We start from the raw sequence: 15263 nt of genomic DNA on the forward strand, positions 1-15263 counted from the left end.
CATATAATCAAATAACTCTACTAAAAATGGGGTGCAGACCTAAACAAAGAATTCTCAATTGAGGAATATCGAATGGCTGAGAAGTACCTAAAGAAATGTTCAACATCCTTTGTCATCAGGGAAATGCAAATCAAAACAACACTGAGATTCCACCTCACACCTGTCAGAATGGTTAAAATAAAAAACTCAGGTGACAGTAGATGCTGGCAAGGATGTGGAGAAATAGGAACACTCCTCTATTTTTTGGTGGGATTGCAAGCTGGTACAACTACTCTGGAAATCAGTCTGGAGGTTCCTCAGAAAATTGGACGTAGTACTACCTGAGGACCCAGCTATACCACTCCTGGGCATATACTCAAAAGATTCTCCAATACATAACAAGAACATATGCTCCACTATGTTTGTAGCATCCTTATTTATAATAGCCAGAAACTGGAAATAACCCAGATGCCCTTCAACAGAGGAACTGATACAGAAAATGTGGTACATTTACACAATGGAATACTACTCAGCTATTAAAAACAATGACTACATAGAATTCTTAGGCAAATGTAATGAACTAGAAAATATCATCCTAGGTGGGGTAACCCAGTCACAAAAGAACACACATGGTATGCAATCACTTGGATATTACCCAAAAACTCGGAATACCCAAGAAACAGTAGAGAGAAGAAGAAGGGAGACCGAAATGTGGGATCTTCAGTCCTTCTTAGAAGGATAAACAAAATACTCATGGAAAGTAATACAGGATCAAAGAGTGGAGCAGGGACTGAAGGAAGGTCATCCAGGGACTGCTCCAACTGGGAATCCATCTCATATGCAGCCATCAAACCCAGTCACTATTGCTGATGCCAAGAAGTGCTTGCTGACAGGAACCCGATTGTCTCCTGAAAGGCTCTTTCAGAACCCTAGTGATACAGATGAGGATGCTTGCAGCTTACCATGGGACACAGGGACCCCAATGGATGAGTTAGAGAAAGGACTGAAGGAGCTGAAGGGGTTTGTAACCCCAGAGGAAGAACAACAATATCCACCCACCGACCCACCTCCCAGAACTCCCAGGGACTAAACTCCCAACCAGTGAGTACACATGGAGGAGTGCATGGCTCTCAGCACATATGTAGCAGAAGATGACATTGTCTGGCATCAATGGGAGGAGAAACCCTTGAGGTCCTTTGAAGGCTCGTTTCCCCATTGTAGAGGAATGCCAGGGTTTTGAGGTGGGAGTGGGAGAATTTTCATAGAAGCAGGATGGGGGGAGGGGGACAGGAGAGGGTAAATACATAAAATATCCAATAAAAAACAATGCAAAAGACCTCTTGAGAAAAGCTAGACCATTGCAAAGAGAAACATTTGGAAGCAAATCCTATTATCATGAGATGGAAGAAAGTCATTGTGTTTAACCAATAACAATGGAAGAGCTCTTGGAAAACATGAACACAATAAATGAAAATCAAAATAGAGGGGTTTAACAGTAAAGTTAAGAAGATACTTCAAAAAAAGCCAGGTGTGCTGGCATAGAACTTTAGTTTCATCACTTAGGAAACACAGGTTGGTGGATCTCTGGAATTCAAGGTTAGTCTTGGTCTACATACAGAGTTCTATGCCAGACAGCACAACATAGTGAGAACCTCTTTCAAGAAAACCAAAAATATCCCTCAGAAAATATTGAAAAATACTTTTTATTGGCAATAAAAAATAAAATAGGAAAATGAGAGAAGTCATACTGAAGTGCAACAATGAAATTAAAAGAATTGTGCAAAAGAGCAAAGGGAGGAATCAGTGAAATAGAGGACTTGGTGGAATAACTGAAAGTACAATCTGAACGAAACTGGCCTTCTAAGTTAAGTAGCCCGTCACTTCTCCAGTACAATGGATGAAATATAAACTCAGGCCAAGAACACTAGACTATTTGATTTCTAAATGGTTGGAATAATGATAAAATTCTAGAGCAGTAAGTAAAATATGTCGTATATTGATGATAAGAAAATGATTAGGTTCCTATTCCATAGCAACTACAGTGGTTCAAGTAGCTAGCCCATTGACAAAACTTAATTCTGAAGGAAAATTATTTTCAACCTAAAAACATTATAGTCACAATACTAACCTAGTTTACTGGGAAAATGAAGATATTTTAATACATTTAAAATCACAACAAGGACAGCAACAGCAAGGCATGGTGGTACAGGTCTTTAATCCTAGCAACTTTAATGCCTCTCTAGAGGCAGAGACACGTGGTTCTCTGTAAGTTCAAGGTCAGCCTCAGCTAAATACTGAGTCCTTGTCTCAAAACAACAAACAAAACAGATAGCAACAAAGAGACTCGGGAGATGGCTGAGTCAGTAAAATGCCTGCTGGGCAAGCAGGAGGACCTGAGTTAAGAGTCCCAGTTCTCACTGAAGCAGTAAGTAGTAAGCCTCTCGCTGGTAGAGCCTGTCTCAAAATAGTTAAGGGACGTGGCTGAAGAGATTGGTTCAGTAGTTAAGAGCACTAACTGCTCTGACAGAGGACTCAGGTTTAGTTCACAGCACCTATATAGTGGCTCAGAAAACCTTGTAACTACAGTCCCAGGGGGGTCTGTCCTTCTCTTATGATCACCCTCACAAGCTCCTGCACATACATACACTCAAGCACATCTACATATCCCTAAAATAAAGAAATCTTTAAAAAGTAACACATGAAAATAGCCCACAAAATCAGCTAAGCAGGGCTCCTAGGGACTTACAAAGACTGGAAACAACCATCATGGGGCCTGTATGGGTCTGACCTAGGTCTTCTGCTTACCTGTTATGGTTGTATAGCTTGGTGTTCTTGTGGGGTTACTACTAACAGTGGGATAGAGCACTGTCTCTGACTTCTTTGCCTGCTTTGAAACCCTTTTCATCCAACTGGGTTGTCTCGTCCAACCTTAATGTAAGGGAATGTGCCCCATCTTATTATTACTTGAAATGTCATGTTCTATTGATATCCCTTCGAGTCCTGCCCTTTTCTAAAGAGGAAGGAACAGTGGATCTGGGAGAGAAGGGATGTGAGGGTAAGGGACTGGGAGGAGAGAAGAAAGGGGAAACTGGGGTGAGGGTGGGTGTAATATATGAGAGAAAAATAAATTAAAAAGAAAATCAGTGAGGATTCTTGTATCAACCAGACACATGCACACGTGCACGCGCGTGCGCACACACACATACACAGAGAGAGACAGACAGAGAGAGAGAGAGAGAGAGAGAGAGAGAGAGATCATCTATCCATGTGCACAAGTGCATATAAATACAAACACCACATGCACTCAAAAATAAATTTTCAAAGATTGTAACAAAACTTACCTTTCATAATCCTTTTCTAGAAACTGCAGTATGATGCCTATGAAACAAAAAAAGCAACCCAGACAGGAAAAAAAAACAAAAAAGGGAACATAGAAAATAGGGGAAATGTGAAACAAATATCTGTGTGATGACTTCAGGATGACAACCGTGTCTCGAGTAGAGCAAACAACAGGGCTCTAGTCTGAATCTTTGTGACAAGAGGGATTGGCATACTGCAGAATACTTACCCGTGAGTCCCATGACACTGCATCATCTTTTCAGTCATTTCTTAAAGCCAATGAGTAAACAGAAAAACAGAAAGTACAAAAATATTCTACAACTTGGAAATTTAACTAGAATAAAAGTCAGAGAATCCCATAGATGGCAATAATGAGAAGTTCCAAGATGACAGTCATGTGACAGTTGTGTGACAGCCATGTGACAGCCATGTGACAGCAGAGCCATGTGACAGCCAAGCCATGTGACAGCAGAGCCATGTGACAGCAGAGCCATGTGACAGCTGATGTAGAAACCAACCATGCCATTGAAAGGGGAACTAGTATCTTGAAAGACACAGTAATGTGTGGAATTGTATTGGGAGGTAACTGGAATCATGAAAAGATATGGATAACTATTATTGATAAAGAAAATGAAAAAGCAAGGCAATTATTAATGTCAAAAATGAGGGTGGGAAGCATAATTATTACACAACAATTTTCCTAACACATTGCAAATGAAAAGAGACATAAAGGACTTCAAATATAACCCTGCTTACAGAGGACCCAGTTGATAATGTCTGAGGCTGACATATTTTAAAAGTCAGTGACAGAGACAGTAACTAAGAAACAGAGAAGGTGAGAGGAAGGCAGGCTCACTGTATTTTATGTCTTTTGGTGTTCACGGGTTTGTTGTTGTTGTATTGAGATGAAGGTTACATTTTATTTGGGAAGAGCACAGATGTTAAAACTGTCAATAACCTGCAGTTCTTACAAGCCTCATTCCAAGCAGGAGGTAGATAGAAAAGGAGACATCACTGACAATAATAGGAAAACATAAATAATGCAAAAAATTTGGAAAGTAGAAAATAGCTTTCATTAAATAAAAGGTTCTTAAAGAATTCTGAGCAGACTTATAGTCCAGGACAGAATGGACAAGATGAAGATCTACAACTAATGAAAGCACCAGATTTGGGAAATCTAAAAGGAAAATTAAGCATGTAGAAGAAAACAATATACTCCATCTGTCCTGTTCTTTAAAAGAAGATGGAAGGCTTCCTCTCCATCCTATGAGGCTATGATGGCAACCAACTATGCAAACCATTTAAGTTAAACATAAACATAAAGAGAAACCTAAAAGCAGATTGACATATTAAGTCTACTTGTGCATCGAAATTAATCCATCATGGATAAGTTTAATTTATATTAAAGACTCAAGAATTAATAAGCTAAATAACTCGTGGATGATTTAAACAAATGTTTAAAAAAACATTTTTGTAAAATAAAAGAAAGCATTCTTGATGGGAAAAAAGAAAGCATTCTTGATGGAAAAAACCATAAAGATGAAATATAGAAGCACATCCACAAATACAAGTCTGACCTACTTTTACTGGCAATACTAGAGCATTCACTGGGTATTAGAGATCTTGGCCATTAATACCAATATATAGTACTTAGGGCTGCTTAAGTGTGAAAATTATGGAGCATGAAGTCTTATAGAAGAGTGAAGACTTTTAAAGTGGAAGAATTGTCCATTCACAAGAAACTGAAGAAAAAAACCTAGTTTTGTATTATTATTGTTTAGTGACTTAGAAATAACACAATATTTGACTTTTTGGTGGAGGCTTGATTCTCTTTTATAGTCTTTACTATCAACTTTTGAAGCAAGAGGTTTTCAGATTGTCTTAAATTTTAGTAGGGAATCCGAGTTAAATGTAAACCCTTGTGCGGAATGCTTTTAATCCAAGATAAAAGGTCTGTTCTATTCTTGAGAAAGAATAGCACTCGCAAAACGCAAGGTGGCGCTGCAGGCTAAAGAGAGGAAAGGGAAGGAACGGGGAGGGGAAGGGATGCACAAAGGATATTCCAGACTTCCGACAAAGCCATAGGAAATGATATAGCTAGCTAGCGGTAGCAAGCCCGGGGAGAAGGCACCTCTCTCTTTTCACAGGAATTGCTAGTGTCCAAGTCATTCCTAAGGATTCCAGCTGCAGGCATTCCAGGGAGCTGTTTGAGGCCAAATGGAAGGAATTTTGGGTTTTATTTTGAAAGTCTTGGAAAGAATGGAGTCCAGATTGGAGCAAGCTGTGAAGAAAAGGCAAGTGCTGTTTCTTTATGTATTTCTTGGAGCGTCCTGGGCTAGCGCCGAACAGCTTCAGTACTCTGTGGCAGAGGAAACTGAGAGAGGCACTTTCTTAGCCAATCTAGCAAAGGATTTGGGGTTGGGGCTGGGGGAACTGTCAGCCCGGGAAGCTAGAATTGTTTCAGACCAGAACACACGGTTTTTACTGCTCAGTCCTCTTACTGGAGAGCTAATTCTTAATGAGAAGCTGGACCGAGAGGAACTGTGTGGCCCCACAGAGCCCTGTGTGCTGACTTTCCAATTGCTGTTGGAAAGACCATTTCAGATTTATCGTGCTGCATTACATGTCAAAGATATAAATGATAATTCTCCAGTATTTCTAGACAAAGAAATACACTTGAAAATATCAGAAAGTACCACGCCAGGGGCGACGTTTTTCTTAGAGAGGGCACAGGATTCCGATGTGGGAACGAACAGCCTGAGTAACTACACCATAAGCCCCAATGATTATTTCCACATTCACGTGAATGATGGCGGGGAGGGGACTATCTTTCCTGAACTGGTACTGGATAAAATGCTGGACCGAGAAGAAATACCAGAATTCACTTTAACTCTCACAGCCTTGGATGGTGGCTCTCCACCTAGATCTGGGACAGCCTTGGTGCGAATCTTGGTGTTGGACATAAATGACAACTCCCCTCAATTTGTGCAGTCACTTTACAAAGTTCAGTCACCTGAAGACACCCCGGTTGGCTCCTTGGTTGTCGCTGTGTCTGCTAGGGACTTAGACACAGGAAGTAATGGTCAAATAACCTACACATTTTCTTATGCCACTGAAAGAATTCTCCAAACGTTTCAAATCAATTCTACATCTGGCAATCTTTATCTTAAACGCGAACTCAATTACGAGGCAATTCAAACTTATTCGATAACTATTCAGGCCAGAGATGGTGGTGGACTTTCTGGGAAATGTACTGTGGTTGTAGAGGTAATGGACGTAAATGATAACCCACCTGAGTTTCTCTTGTCGTCACTTAATAGCCCAATTCCTGAAAATTCACCAGAGGCGGTTGTTGCTGTTTTTAGAATTAGAGACAGAGATTCAGGGAACAATGGGAAAACCATGTGCTCCGTTGCACATGATCTCCCTTTCGTCCTGAAGCCATCTGTGGAGAATTTCTATACTCTGGTAACAGAAAAGCCTTTAGATAGAGAAGCCTACACTGAATACAACATCACCATCACAGTCTCCGACCTGGGCACACCCAGGCTCACAACCCAGCACACCATAACAGTGCAGGTTTCTGACATCAACGACAACGCCCCCACCTTTACCCAAACCTCCTACACCATGTTTGTCAGAGAAAACAACAGCCCCGCCCTGCACATAGGCACCATCAGCGCCACAGACTCAGACTCAGGCTCCAATGCCCACATCACCTACTCACTGCTGCCGCCCCACGACCCGCAGCTGGCCCTCGACTCGCTCATCTCCATCAATGCTGACAACGGGCAGCTGTTTGCTATTAGGGCGCTAGACTTTGAGGACCTACAAGCCTTTGAGTTCCACGTGGGCGCAGAAGACCAAGGCTCTCCCGCGCTCAGCAGCCAGGCTCTGGTGCGTGTAGTGGTGCTGGACGACAATGACAATGCGCCCTTCGTGCTCTACCCACTGCAGAACGCCTCTACACCCTGCACAGAGCTGTTGCCCAGGGCAGCAGAGCCTGGATACCTGGTCACCAAGGTGGTGGCAGTTGACCGAGATTCTGGCCAGAATGCCTGGCTGTCGTTCCAATTGCTTAAGGCTACGGAACCCGGGTTGTTTAGTGTGTGGTCGCACAATGGCGAGGTGCGCACCACCAGGATGCTAGGCGAGCGCGATGTGCCCAAGCACAAGCTGCTGCTGGTAGTCAAGGACAATGGAGAACCTCCACGCTCTGCCAGTGTCACCCTGCATGTGTTGCTGGTGGATGGCTTCTCTCAGCCCTACCTGCCTCTGCCAGAGATGGCGCACGACCCTGCACAAGAAGAAGATGCGCTGACACTCTACCTGGTCATTGCCTTGGCGTCTGTGTCTTCTCTCTTCCTGGTGTCTGTGCTGCTGTTCATTGGAGTGAGAATCTGCAGGAGGGCCAGGGCGGCCTCTCTAGGTGTCTGCTTTGTGCCTGAGGAACACTTTCCTGGCCACGTGGTGGATGTCAGCGGTGCAGGAACCCTGTCCCACAACTACCAGTATGAGGTGTCTCTTACTGGAGGGTCAGCGATAACCAGTGAATTTAAGTTCCTAAATTCAATTGCCCCTAACTATCTAACTGAAAGCACAGGGAGAGAAATAGATTAAAAACTATACCCTTCTGCCCATAGATGAAGTTCTAATTTAAACTATGCCCTTGTTGTGTAAAGAATGATGTAATGTTAACATCTAACATCTTGAAGTTAACTAATTTAGGACAAAAAAAGAATACCATTATTATTCTCAAGAACCTTTTCTTTAAAGTATGAAATGCATGTGTTGTGTGATATATCCAATTTAATTTAATTTCTCTTTGTTTTTTTAAGTATTTGTTGAATTGCAATCTATTAAACAACAAATCTTGGTAGAGATGATCTAAACTTGTTTTCCATTGTCTAAATTTTTCATTTATAATTATGTTTTGTGTCTACTGAAATTACATATATATATATATATATCCTACATTTTGAGAGGTCATATTATGTAGATTTTTAAGTTTCTTTAGTAATGCATCATACATAATTTCATCACTTTTTGGGACATGGTCTCTTTGTGTCCATGTTCAGGGTGGCCTTGAACTTTTGATCTTCCTGCCCCAGACTTTCAATGTGCTGCCACTACAGGCATCAGCCTATTGCCTTCTTTATTTCGGAAGTCAATGGGCAGAGGTATCTCAATAATGACCAAGTAGAAGTTCACAGATCCACAGTTATTAACTGGCAGAGCATCTCCTAACTGTTTCTGTTTGTTTTTCTGGCTTGACATGTGGGAGGTCCATTGTTCTGTCCATCTCCAGACAGGTGACTTGGCAACAACATTATGCTGTTTTCTCTTGCTAGATATCATGTGGCATACTCGCATTGCTCATCAGCCTCTCCTGTGTTCAGAACTAGCAATGCTCCTCTTACCTTGTAGTTTTATTTCCTTATAAACTGACTATCCCTCCTTGGGGGATTTATTACCCAACTACTATTAAAGCTCTCACTTAACTAAACCTTAGGGTCTACAAAAGTTGAGTGGTGTGCATGGTAAAACACACCTTTAATCCTAGTACTTGGGAGGCAGATACAGGGGGAAATCTCTGTGAATTTGAAAGCAGCCTGGTCTACAAAAGAGTTCTATGATAGCCAAGGCTACCTGTCTGAGGATCCAAGGGAGGAGATGGGGAGAAGAAGGGGGAAGAAATAAGAAGTTCTTAACATCAACTTTCCGTATATTTTTGGGTTACTCTCCCTCCAGAAACTCCTTTTTCTCATTTGTAAAATGGGGGGGGGGGATTCACAACAGTTCTAGGACCTAAGCACTATTATCTCATCTGGAGATGAGGAATCTAAGGCAAAGAGGTTAACTAATTTGCCCAAAATTCACAGGTACTCTTTCTGTGGTTCATCACACTAAAAGTATATAATTTTCCAAATCTTCTGTTACTAGAAACATACAGGTGCACATGTGTATGTATTTCATGCATGTATTCTTCCTTCCAGGTTGTTATTTAAATGTGTATCTTTTGCCCCAAACTCCATAAGCATTATAAAAACTCTCCAGCAATGACATTTCCCTTGTGTGGCCTTCAGGCAGTTGTCTGCCCAAGAAGGCACAGCAATGAGAGAGGTAGTGTGACTTTTGTCTTGCCCACTGCCAGATAAAGGTAGCTTTAGGTTTTCTACATCCATTTTTATTACACAAAATGTTACGATACTGTGAGAACACAAGGGGGCGCTGCAGGATAAGGAAGTAAAACCTAGAAGGCAGTCGGGGATCCAGTAATAGGGGGGAAAAACTGCAGAAGCCCCGGAAGCCCAGAGGAGCCTGGACTGGATGCTTCTGAAAGGAGGTCTCAGTCCTCAGAAAAGGACTGAAAGAATTTTCAGGAATCTAGTGAGATAACTACAGTGCCAGACAGCAGGGGAGTTTATAGTTCGACTGAAACATCCTCCAGGACGCTGTACCACCAAGAACAATGGAGGCCAGCAGGAAGCTCATTTGCAGACAAAGGCAAGTTCTTTTTTCCTTTCTCCTTTTAGGCTTCTCTCTAACGACTGCAGGGGAACTGAGACGCTATTCTGTGGTGGAGGAAAAGGAGGGTAGGTCCTTTGTAACCAATTTAGTAAAAGACCTAGGTCTTGGGCAGCTGGAAATCTCCAGGAGAGGAGCTAAGGTCATTTCTAAAGGCAACAAACTAGATTTGCAGTTGGATCAGGAGACAGGGGATTTGCTGTTAAATGAGAAAGTGGACAGGGAAGAACTGTGTGGGCACACAGAGCCATGCCTGCTAAGCTTTCAAGTGTTGCTAGACAATCCCTTGGATATTTTTCAGGCTGAGCTAGAAGTCACAGATATAAATGACCACTCTCCAGAATTCCTGGACAAAGAAATCACGCTAAAGATATCAGAAAGCAGTCTTCCTGGAGCTACCTTTCCTCTGAAGAACGCTCAGGACATGGATGTGGGCCAAAACGGTATTGACAGCTATCTGGTCAGTTCCAATTCCTATTTTCGAGTGCTTACTCGGAAACGCAGTGATGGCAAGAAATACCCTGAACTGATACTAGACCGAGTACTGGATAGAGAGGAGGAGGCCGAGCTCAGGTTAACCCTCACAGCTCAGGATGGTGGCTCTCCACCTAGGTCTGGAACCACGGAAGTCCACGTTGAAGTCCTGGACATCAACGATAATGCTCCTCAATTTGAGCAGCTTTTTTATAGGGTGCAGATCCCTGAGGATAGTCCAATCGGCTTTCTGATCATTACTGTCTCTGCTACAGATAAGGACATTGGAGTCAACGGAGAGATCTCCTATTCACTTTTCCAGGTTTCAAATGATATTAGCAAAACATTTTCAATCCACCCCTTGACAGGGGAAGTGCGATTGAAAGAACACCTTGATTTTGAAAAGACTCAGTCCTATGAGATCAATATTGAAGCAAGAGATGCTGGGACCTTTTCTGGAAAGTGCACGATTCTGACCCAAGTCGTGGATGTGAATGATCACGCTCCAGAGATTACCCTGTCTGCATTTACCAATTCCATCCTTGAGAATTTACCAGAAACTATGGTGGCAGTTTTTAGCGTTTCCGATCTAGATTCAGGAGAAAATGGGAAAATAAGTTGTTCCATTCAGGATGATCTGCCCTTCTTTCTAAAGCCTTCTGGGGAGAACTTTTATACCCTATTATCACAAAAACCGCTGGACAGAGAGGCTGTAGCAGAATACAACATCACCATCACTGTTGCAGACATGGGGAATCCCATCCTGAAGACACAAGTCAACTTCACCGTGCAGGTTTCTGATGTCAACGACAACGCCCCCATCTTCACCCAAACCTCCTACACCATGTTCGTCCGTGAGAACGACAGCCCCGCCCTGCACATAGGCACCATCAGTGCCACAGACTCAGACTCAGGCTCCAATGCCCACATCACCTACTCACTGCTGCCTCCCCAAGAACCGCAGCTGGCCCTCGACTCGCTCATCTCCATCAATGCTGACAATGGGCAGCTGTTCGCGCTCAGGGCATTAGACTACGAAGCCCTTCAGACCTTCGAGTTCCGCGTGTGTGCCACAGACGGAGGCTCGCCCGCGCTCAACAGCCAGGCTCTGGTGCGCGTGGTGGTGCTGGACGATAATGACAATACACCCTTCGTGCTCTACCCGCTGCAAAATGCCTCTGCACCCTACACCGAGCTGCTGCCCAGGGCAGCAGAGCCCGGATACCTGGTCACCAAGGTGGTAGCTGTGGATTGCGACTCTGGCCAGAATGCCTGGCTGTCATTCCAGCTGCTCAAGGCCACAGAGCCCGGGCTATTCAGTGTGTGGGCGCACAATGGCGAGGTGCGCACCACCAGGCTGCTGAGCGAGCGTGATGTGCCCAAGCACAGGCTGCTCCTCGTGGTCAAGGACAATGGAGAGCCTCCACGCTCTTCCACAGTCACGCTGCATGTAGTGCTGGTGGATAGCTTCTCTCAGCCGTACCTGCCTCTGCCAGAGGTAGAGCGTGATCCTGCACAAGAGGACAGTGAGCTCACATTGTACCTGGTCATTGCCTTGGCCTCTGTGTCTTTGCTCTTCCTAGTGTCTGTGCTACTGTTTATAGGGGTAAGGATGTGCAGAAGAGCCAGGGGGGTCTCTCTTGGTGTCTGCTCTGTGCCTGAGGGCCACTTTCCTGGCCACCTGGTGGATGTCAGTGGCGCAGGGACCCTGTCTCAGAGCTACCAATATGAGGTGTGTCTTACAGGAGACACTGGGACTGGTGAGTTCAAATTTCTGAAACCAATTTTACCTAATTTTCAAGACCATTCTCTTCGACCAGAAATAGGAGAAAATCCCAACTCTAGGAATGACTGGGGAATGGTATTCAGTTAAAATAACTGCTTTCCATCATGTGTAATAGATTTTGTCATAAACTGAAACTACTTTTCTTGCTTTACCCATTATGTGAACTTTTAAAGAATGCTTAAAACTTGTTTTCAGGATATTCTGTCCATGGTTTTAGAGCAGTATCTCAGCTTTTCTTCAGACTGCAAGATGAAATGTTCTAATCCTGTTTTTCTAATTTGTCACTAATGTATAAACCTTTGTTCTGAGGTGGCTTGGGAATGTACAAGAGAAAAAAATGGGAAATCAGTTTAACCCAATCAGATGCAATTCAGTATGTGTTCTCTCGCTCTTTGTTAACCACTGACTACACACTACATAGCAATGCTCAAACACAATGAGGTCTAATCAGATAGGAGAAAGAAGGGTGTACTGGGGGTCTGCCTTTTGTTTTGTTTGGCTTCTACTGGACTGTCTTTGTTGATGGTTTTTTAAAGCCTTTCATAGCCACATGGCTCCTCATTAGCCTGCTAGTTTTTGTATCACTATTTTAAACTGCTTCCTACTTTGTTTGTTTGTTTGCTTGCTTGTTTTTGGTTGGTGTTGAGGTTTCAGAAAGCTGTCCTTTATTTACCTGGTAAGTTGAAAGAGCATGGCAGTAACACTGAGTTTTCACTTCTGTTAAATATCTGTCAGTCAGAGAAACTGCATCAGCCAATATTTATTTTTTCCCTTCTTTCTATCATTCCACATTTGTTTCTTGCCAGTCGTGTGCTTAGTTAAAGGAATACACTTTCACTGTCTTTTTTGGCAAATAGAGCAGGGCATAGGGCTAGCTTATGGTGATGTGTAAAATGTGGTACCTTGCACAGCTCTTCAGTTGAGGATAAACTTGGGGGCCCATGCATGCCAAGTAAGGACTGTATCTCTGTATCTACCACCGCAAACTCCCAAGAACACTTGTAAATGGAAATGTCTCAACTGGAAAGGGATTTCGCCCTTTGTTCACGCTATGTTCTTCCTGGGATGTTCATGGTAGAGTGAACACACAAGTACCCATGTTGGCTCTGGATAGGAGTGATGGGCTAAAGTAGCAGAGATGGTCCCTAGCAACTCAAGAGTTGTCATATTAGTCCCTGTGTTGCCAATTTCTAAACCTTTTTTTTAAATTCAGAAATAAAGGAAGTACTGTGACATTATATTAGCTTTTATATTATGGTCAGTTCTTACGCTATGGAATCTATTTGTGTGTTTGTATGTGTTGTGTATGCATGCCTGTTGGTGCATGCGTGCTTGCAGATGCCCTGGTGCCTCTGTATGTTGAGGTCAGAAGTTGATGTCTACCTTCGTTGCTTAATTATCTAGACTAGCCAGAGAGCTCTTTGGAAACATTGACTAACTGGTCATGATTCTGGGCAACAAAAGGAAAAGTCTGAGATACAATCCAAGCTACCTGATTCTAATGACCCAGTGCTTAGTAATATGCTAGACTGGCAGGCATACCCTGGTAGCATTATTTTCCTGTGGAGATAAATCCATTCGTCCCATTCCATGAATAAAATGACCATGTGTAAATGTGATCATTAGCTCATAGTTTGTATTTCTTTCTATAGCAGTGACCACACTGCTTAGGAAAAAAACAAAATGCTCACAAAAATCAACAAGCTAATTAAAATTGGGTCACAATACAACTGCTCTTCATGACGAAGAAATCAGCCTGATTACATTCCCGTGTGTACTCAGTGAGTCACATGCATTATTGCAGAAGCAAGCTGTCCTATGTGAGCAGCAGAATTACTCTGTTTTTGTGTTTATTGAACTTTGTATCTGTCTCGTCAGTCATTATCTTTAAACTCCTACTTATTATATTCTTTATATACAGTGAGCCCATTATTAAATTTAATATTTTATGCTCACCTCAGCATTGTGTGTGTGTTTGAAAGAAATTGCTTTCTAGAGGTTTAGCAAAAAACTAATTTTAAAGAAATTACAAAACAATGTTCTGGATGAATTTTCAAATTTAAATAACTGAGAGATTCTTAAAATTCTGTAGAAATTGATGTTTCAAATTACTTATGTTACAGTTAACCTTATATCTTTAGCAAAACAATGCCCATTGATGCCTTCATTTAAATAATGCTATAAAACATCAGAGAGCCATACCTGGCTTTTAAAAAAATGACTCAGCAGAACTGAATGAGAAATTCTTTAGCACCTAAAATAATAATACTATTCATATAGAAGCTATTAGTCTTTGGTGTTTCAACACAACAATCCATATTTATGTCCTATTTTGTTTTTCTATTGCTGTCAGAAAATTCACAAGAAATTTCTTAAAACAATAAAGTGTGTTATCTCATAGTTTTGTAAATAAAAAGCCTAAAAAGTGTCTAATTGAGCTAACACCAGGAGTCTGTGTTCCAGAGACCTTATAGAACCTGTTTCGTCTTTTCCATCATCTAGATGCTGCCCACATCACATGGTGCACTGCCCTTCAACTTCACAGCCCTGAGCATTGCTTCTATAACCATCTCCCTCTGACCCCGACTGAAAATGTTCTTTGAATAAAAGTCCTTTATCCAGATTTGATAGATGTCCTACTTAGACAATGAAGGATAATCTCCTATTCAAAGAATCTTTAAGTTAATCAAGTTTGCAATGGTTTTTCTTGCTGATTAGATAATATAATTAGAGATTCTATGGCATATTTGAGTGACTATTTTCTGCCTATCAACACCACCTACTGTCAAGTGGAGGCACATAAAAATTATGATAGCAAGAGTTTAGGCCTCATCGACTTAAGGAATCCAGTTAACAAACTTGTAGAGCCATTACCAAAAACTATGAATTGAAAAGGGCATCAGTGTCTGCGTGCTACTCGAGTTCAAACCCCGAGCTTCATACATGCATACATACATACATACATACATACATACATACATACATACATACATCTAACTGTGCTCTACCACTGAACTTTCTGTCCTGCCCACAGCGGATTTCCACTCCAACTCAATTCAAATTATATAAACGAATAAACAAAAATACAAAGATGATCCAATTTCAATCCAAATTCAATATAGAATCTAAACTGTTTTAAAATAGATTTTAAAATCTA

The 15263-nt window shown here is 42.0% G+C and overlaps 2 protein-coding genes across 2 annotated transcripts; both read left to right on the forward strand.

Annotated features, from left to right (window-relative positions):
- The first annotated feature begins 5401 nt into the window (after window positions 1–5401).
- Window positions 5402–8210, forward strand: Pcdhb15 (protocadherin beta 15). The gene has a single exon (NM_001432602.1). It carries the CDS (start codon window positions 5536–5538, stop codon window positions 7936–7938), a length of 2403 nt encoding a protein of 800 aa, NP_001419531.1. The 5' UTR covers window positions 5402–5535; the 3' UTR covers window positions 7939–8210.
- An 897-nt stretch (window positions 8211–9107) lies between these two features.
- Pcdhb16l (protocadherin beta 16-like) lies at window positions 9108–14061 on the forward strand. Its single transcript, NM_001014804.2, has one exon. It carries the CDS (start codon window positions 9791–9793, stop codon window positions 12191–12193), a length of 2403 nt encoding a protein of 800 aa, NP_001014804.1. The 5' UTR covers window positions 9108–9790; the 3' UTR covers window positions 12194–14061.
- Window positions 14062–15263: the final 1202 nt, after the last annotated feature.

This window comes from Rattus norvegicus, chromosome 18, assembly GCF_021556685.1.
Source record: "Rattus norvegicus strain SHRSP/BbbUtx chromosome 18, alternate assembly SHRSP_T2T, whole genome shotgun sequence".
NCBI lineage: Eukaryota > Metazoa > Chordata > Mammalia > Rodentia > Muridae > Rattus > Rattus norvegicus.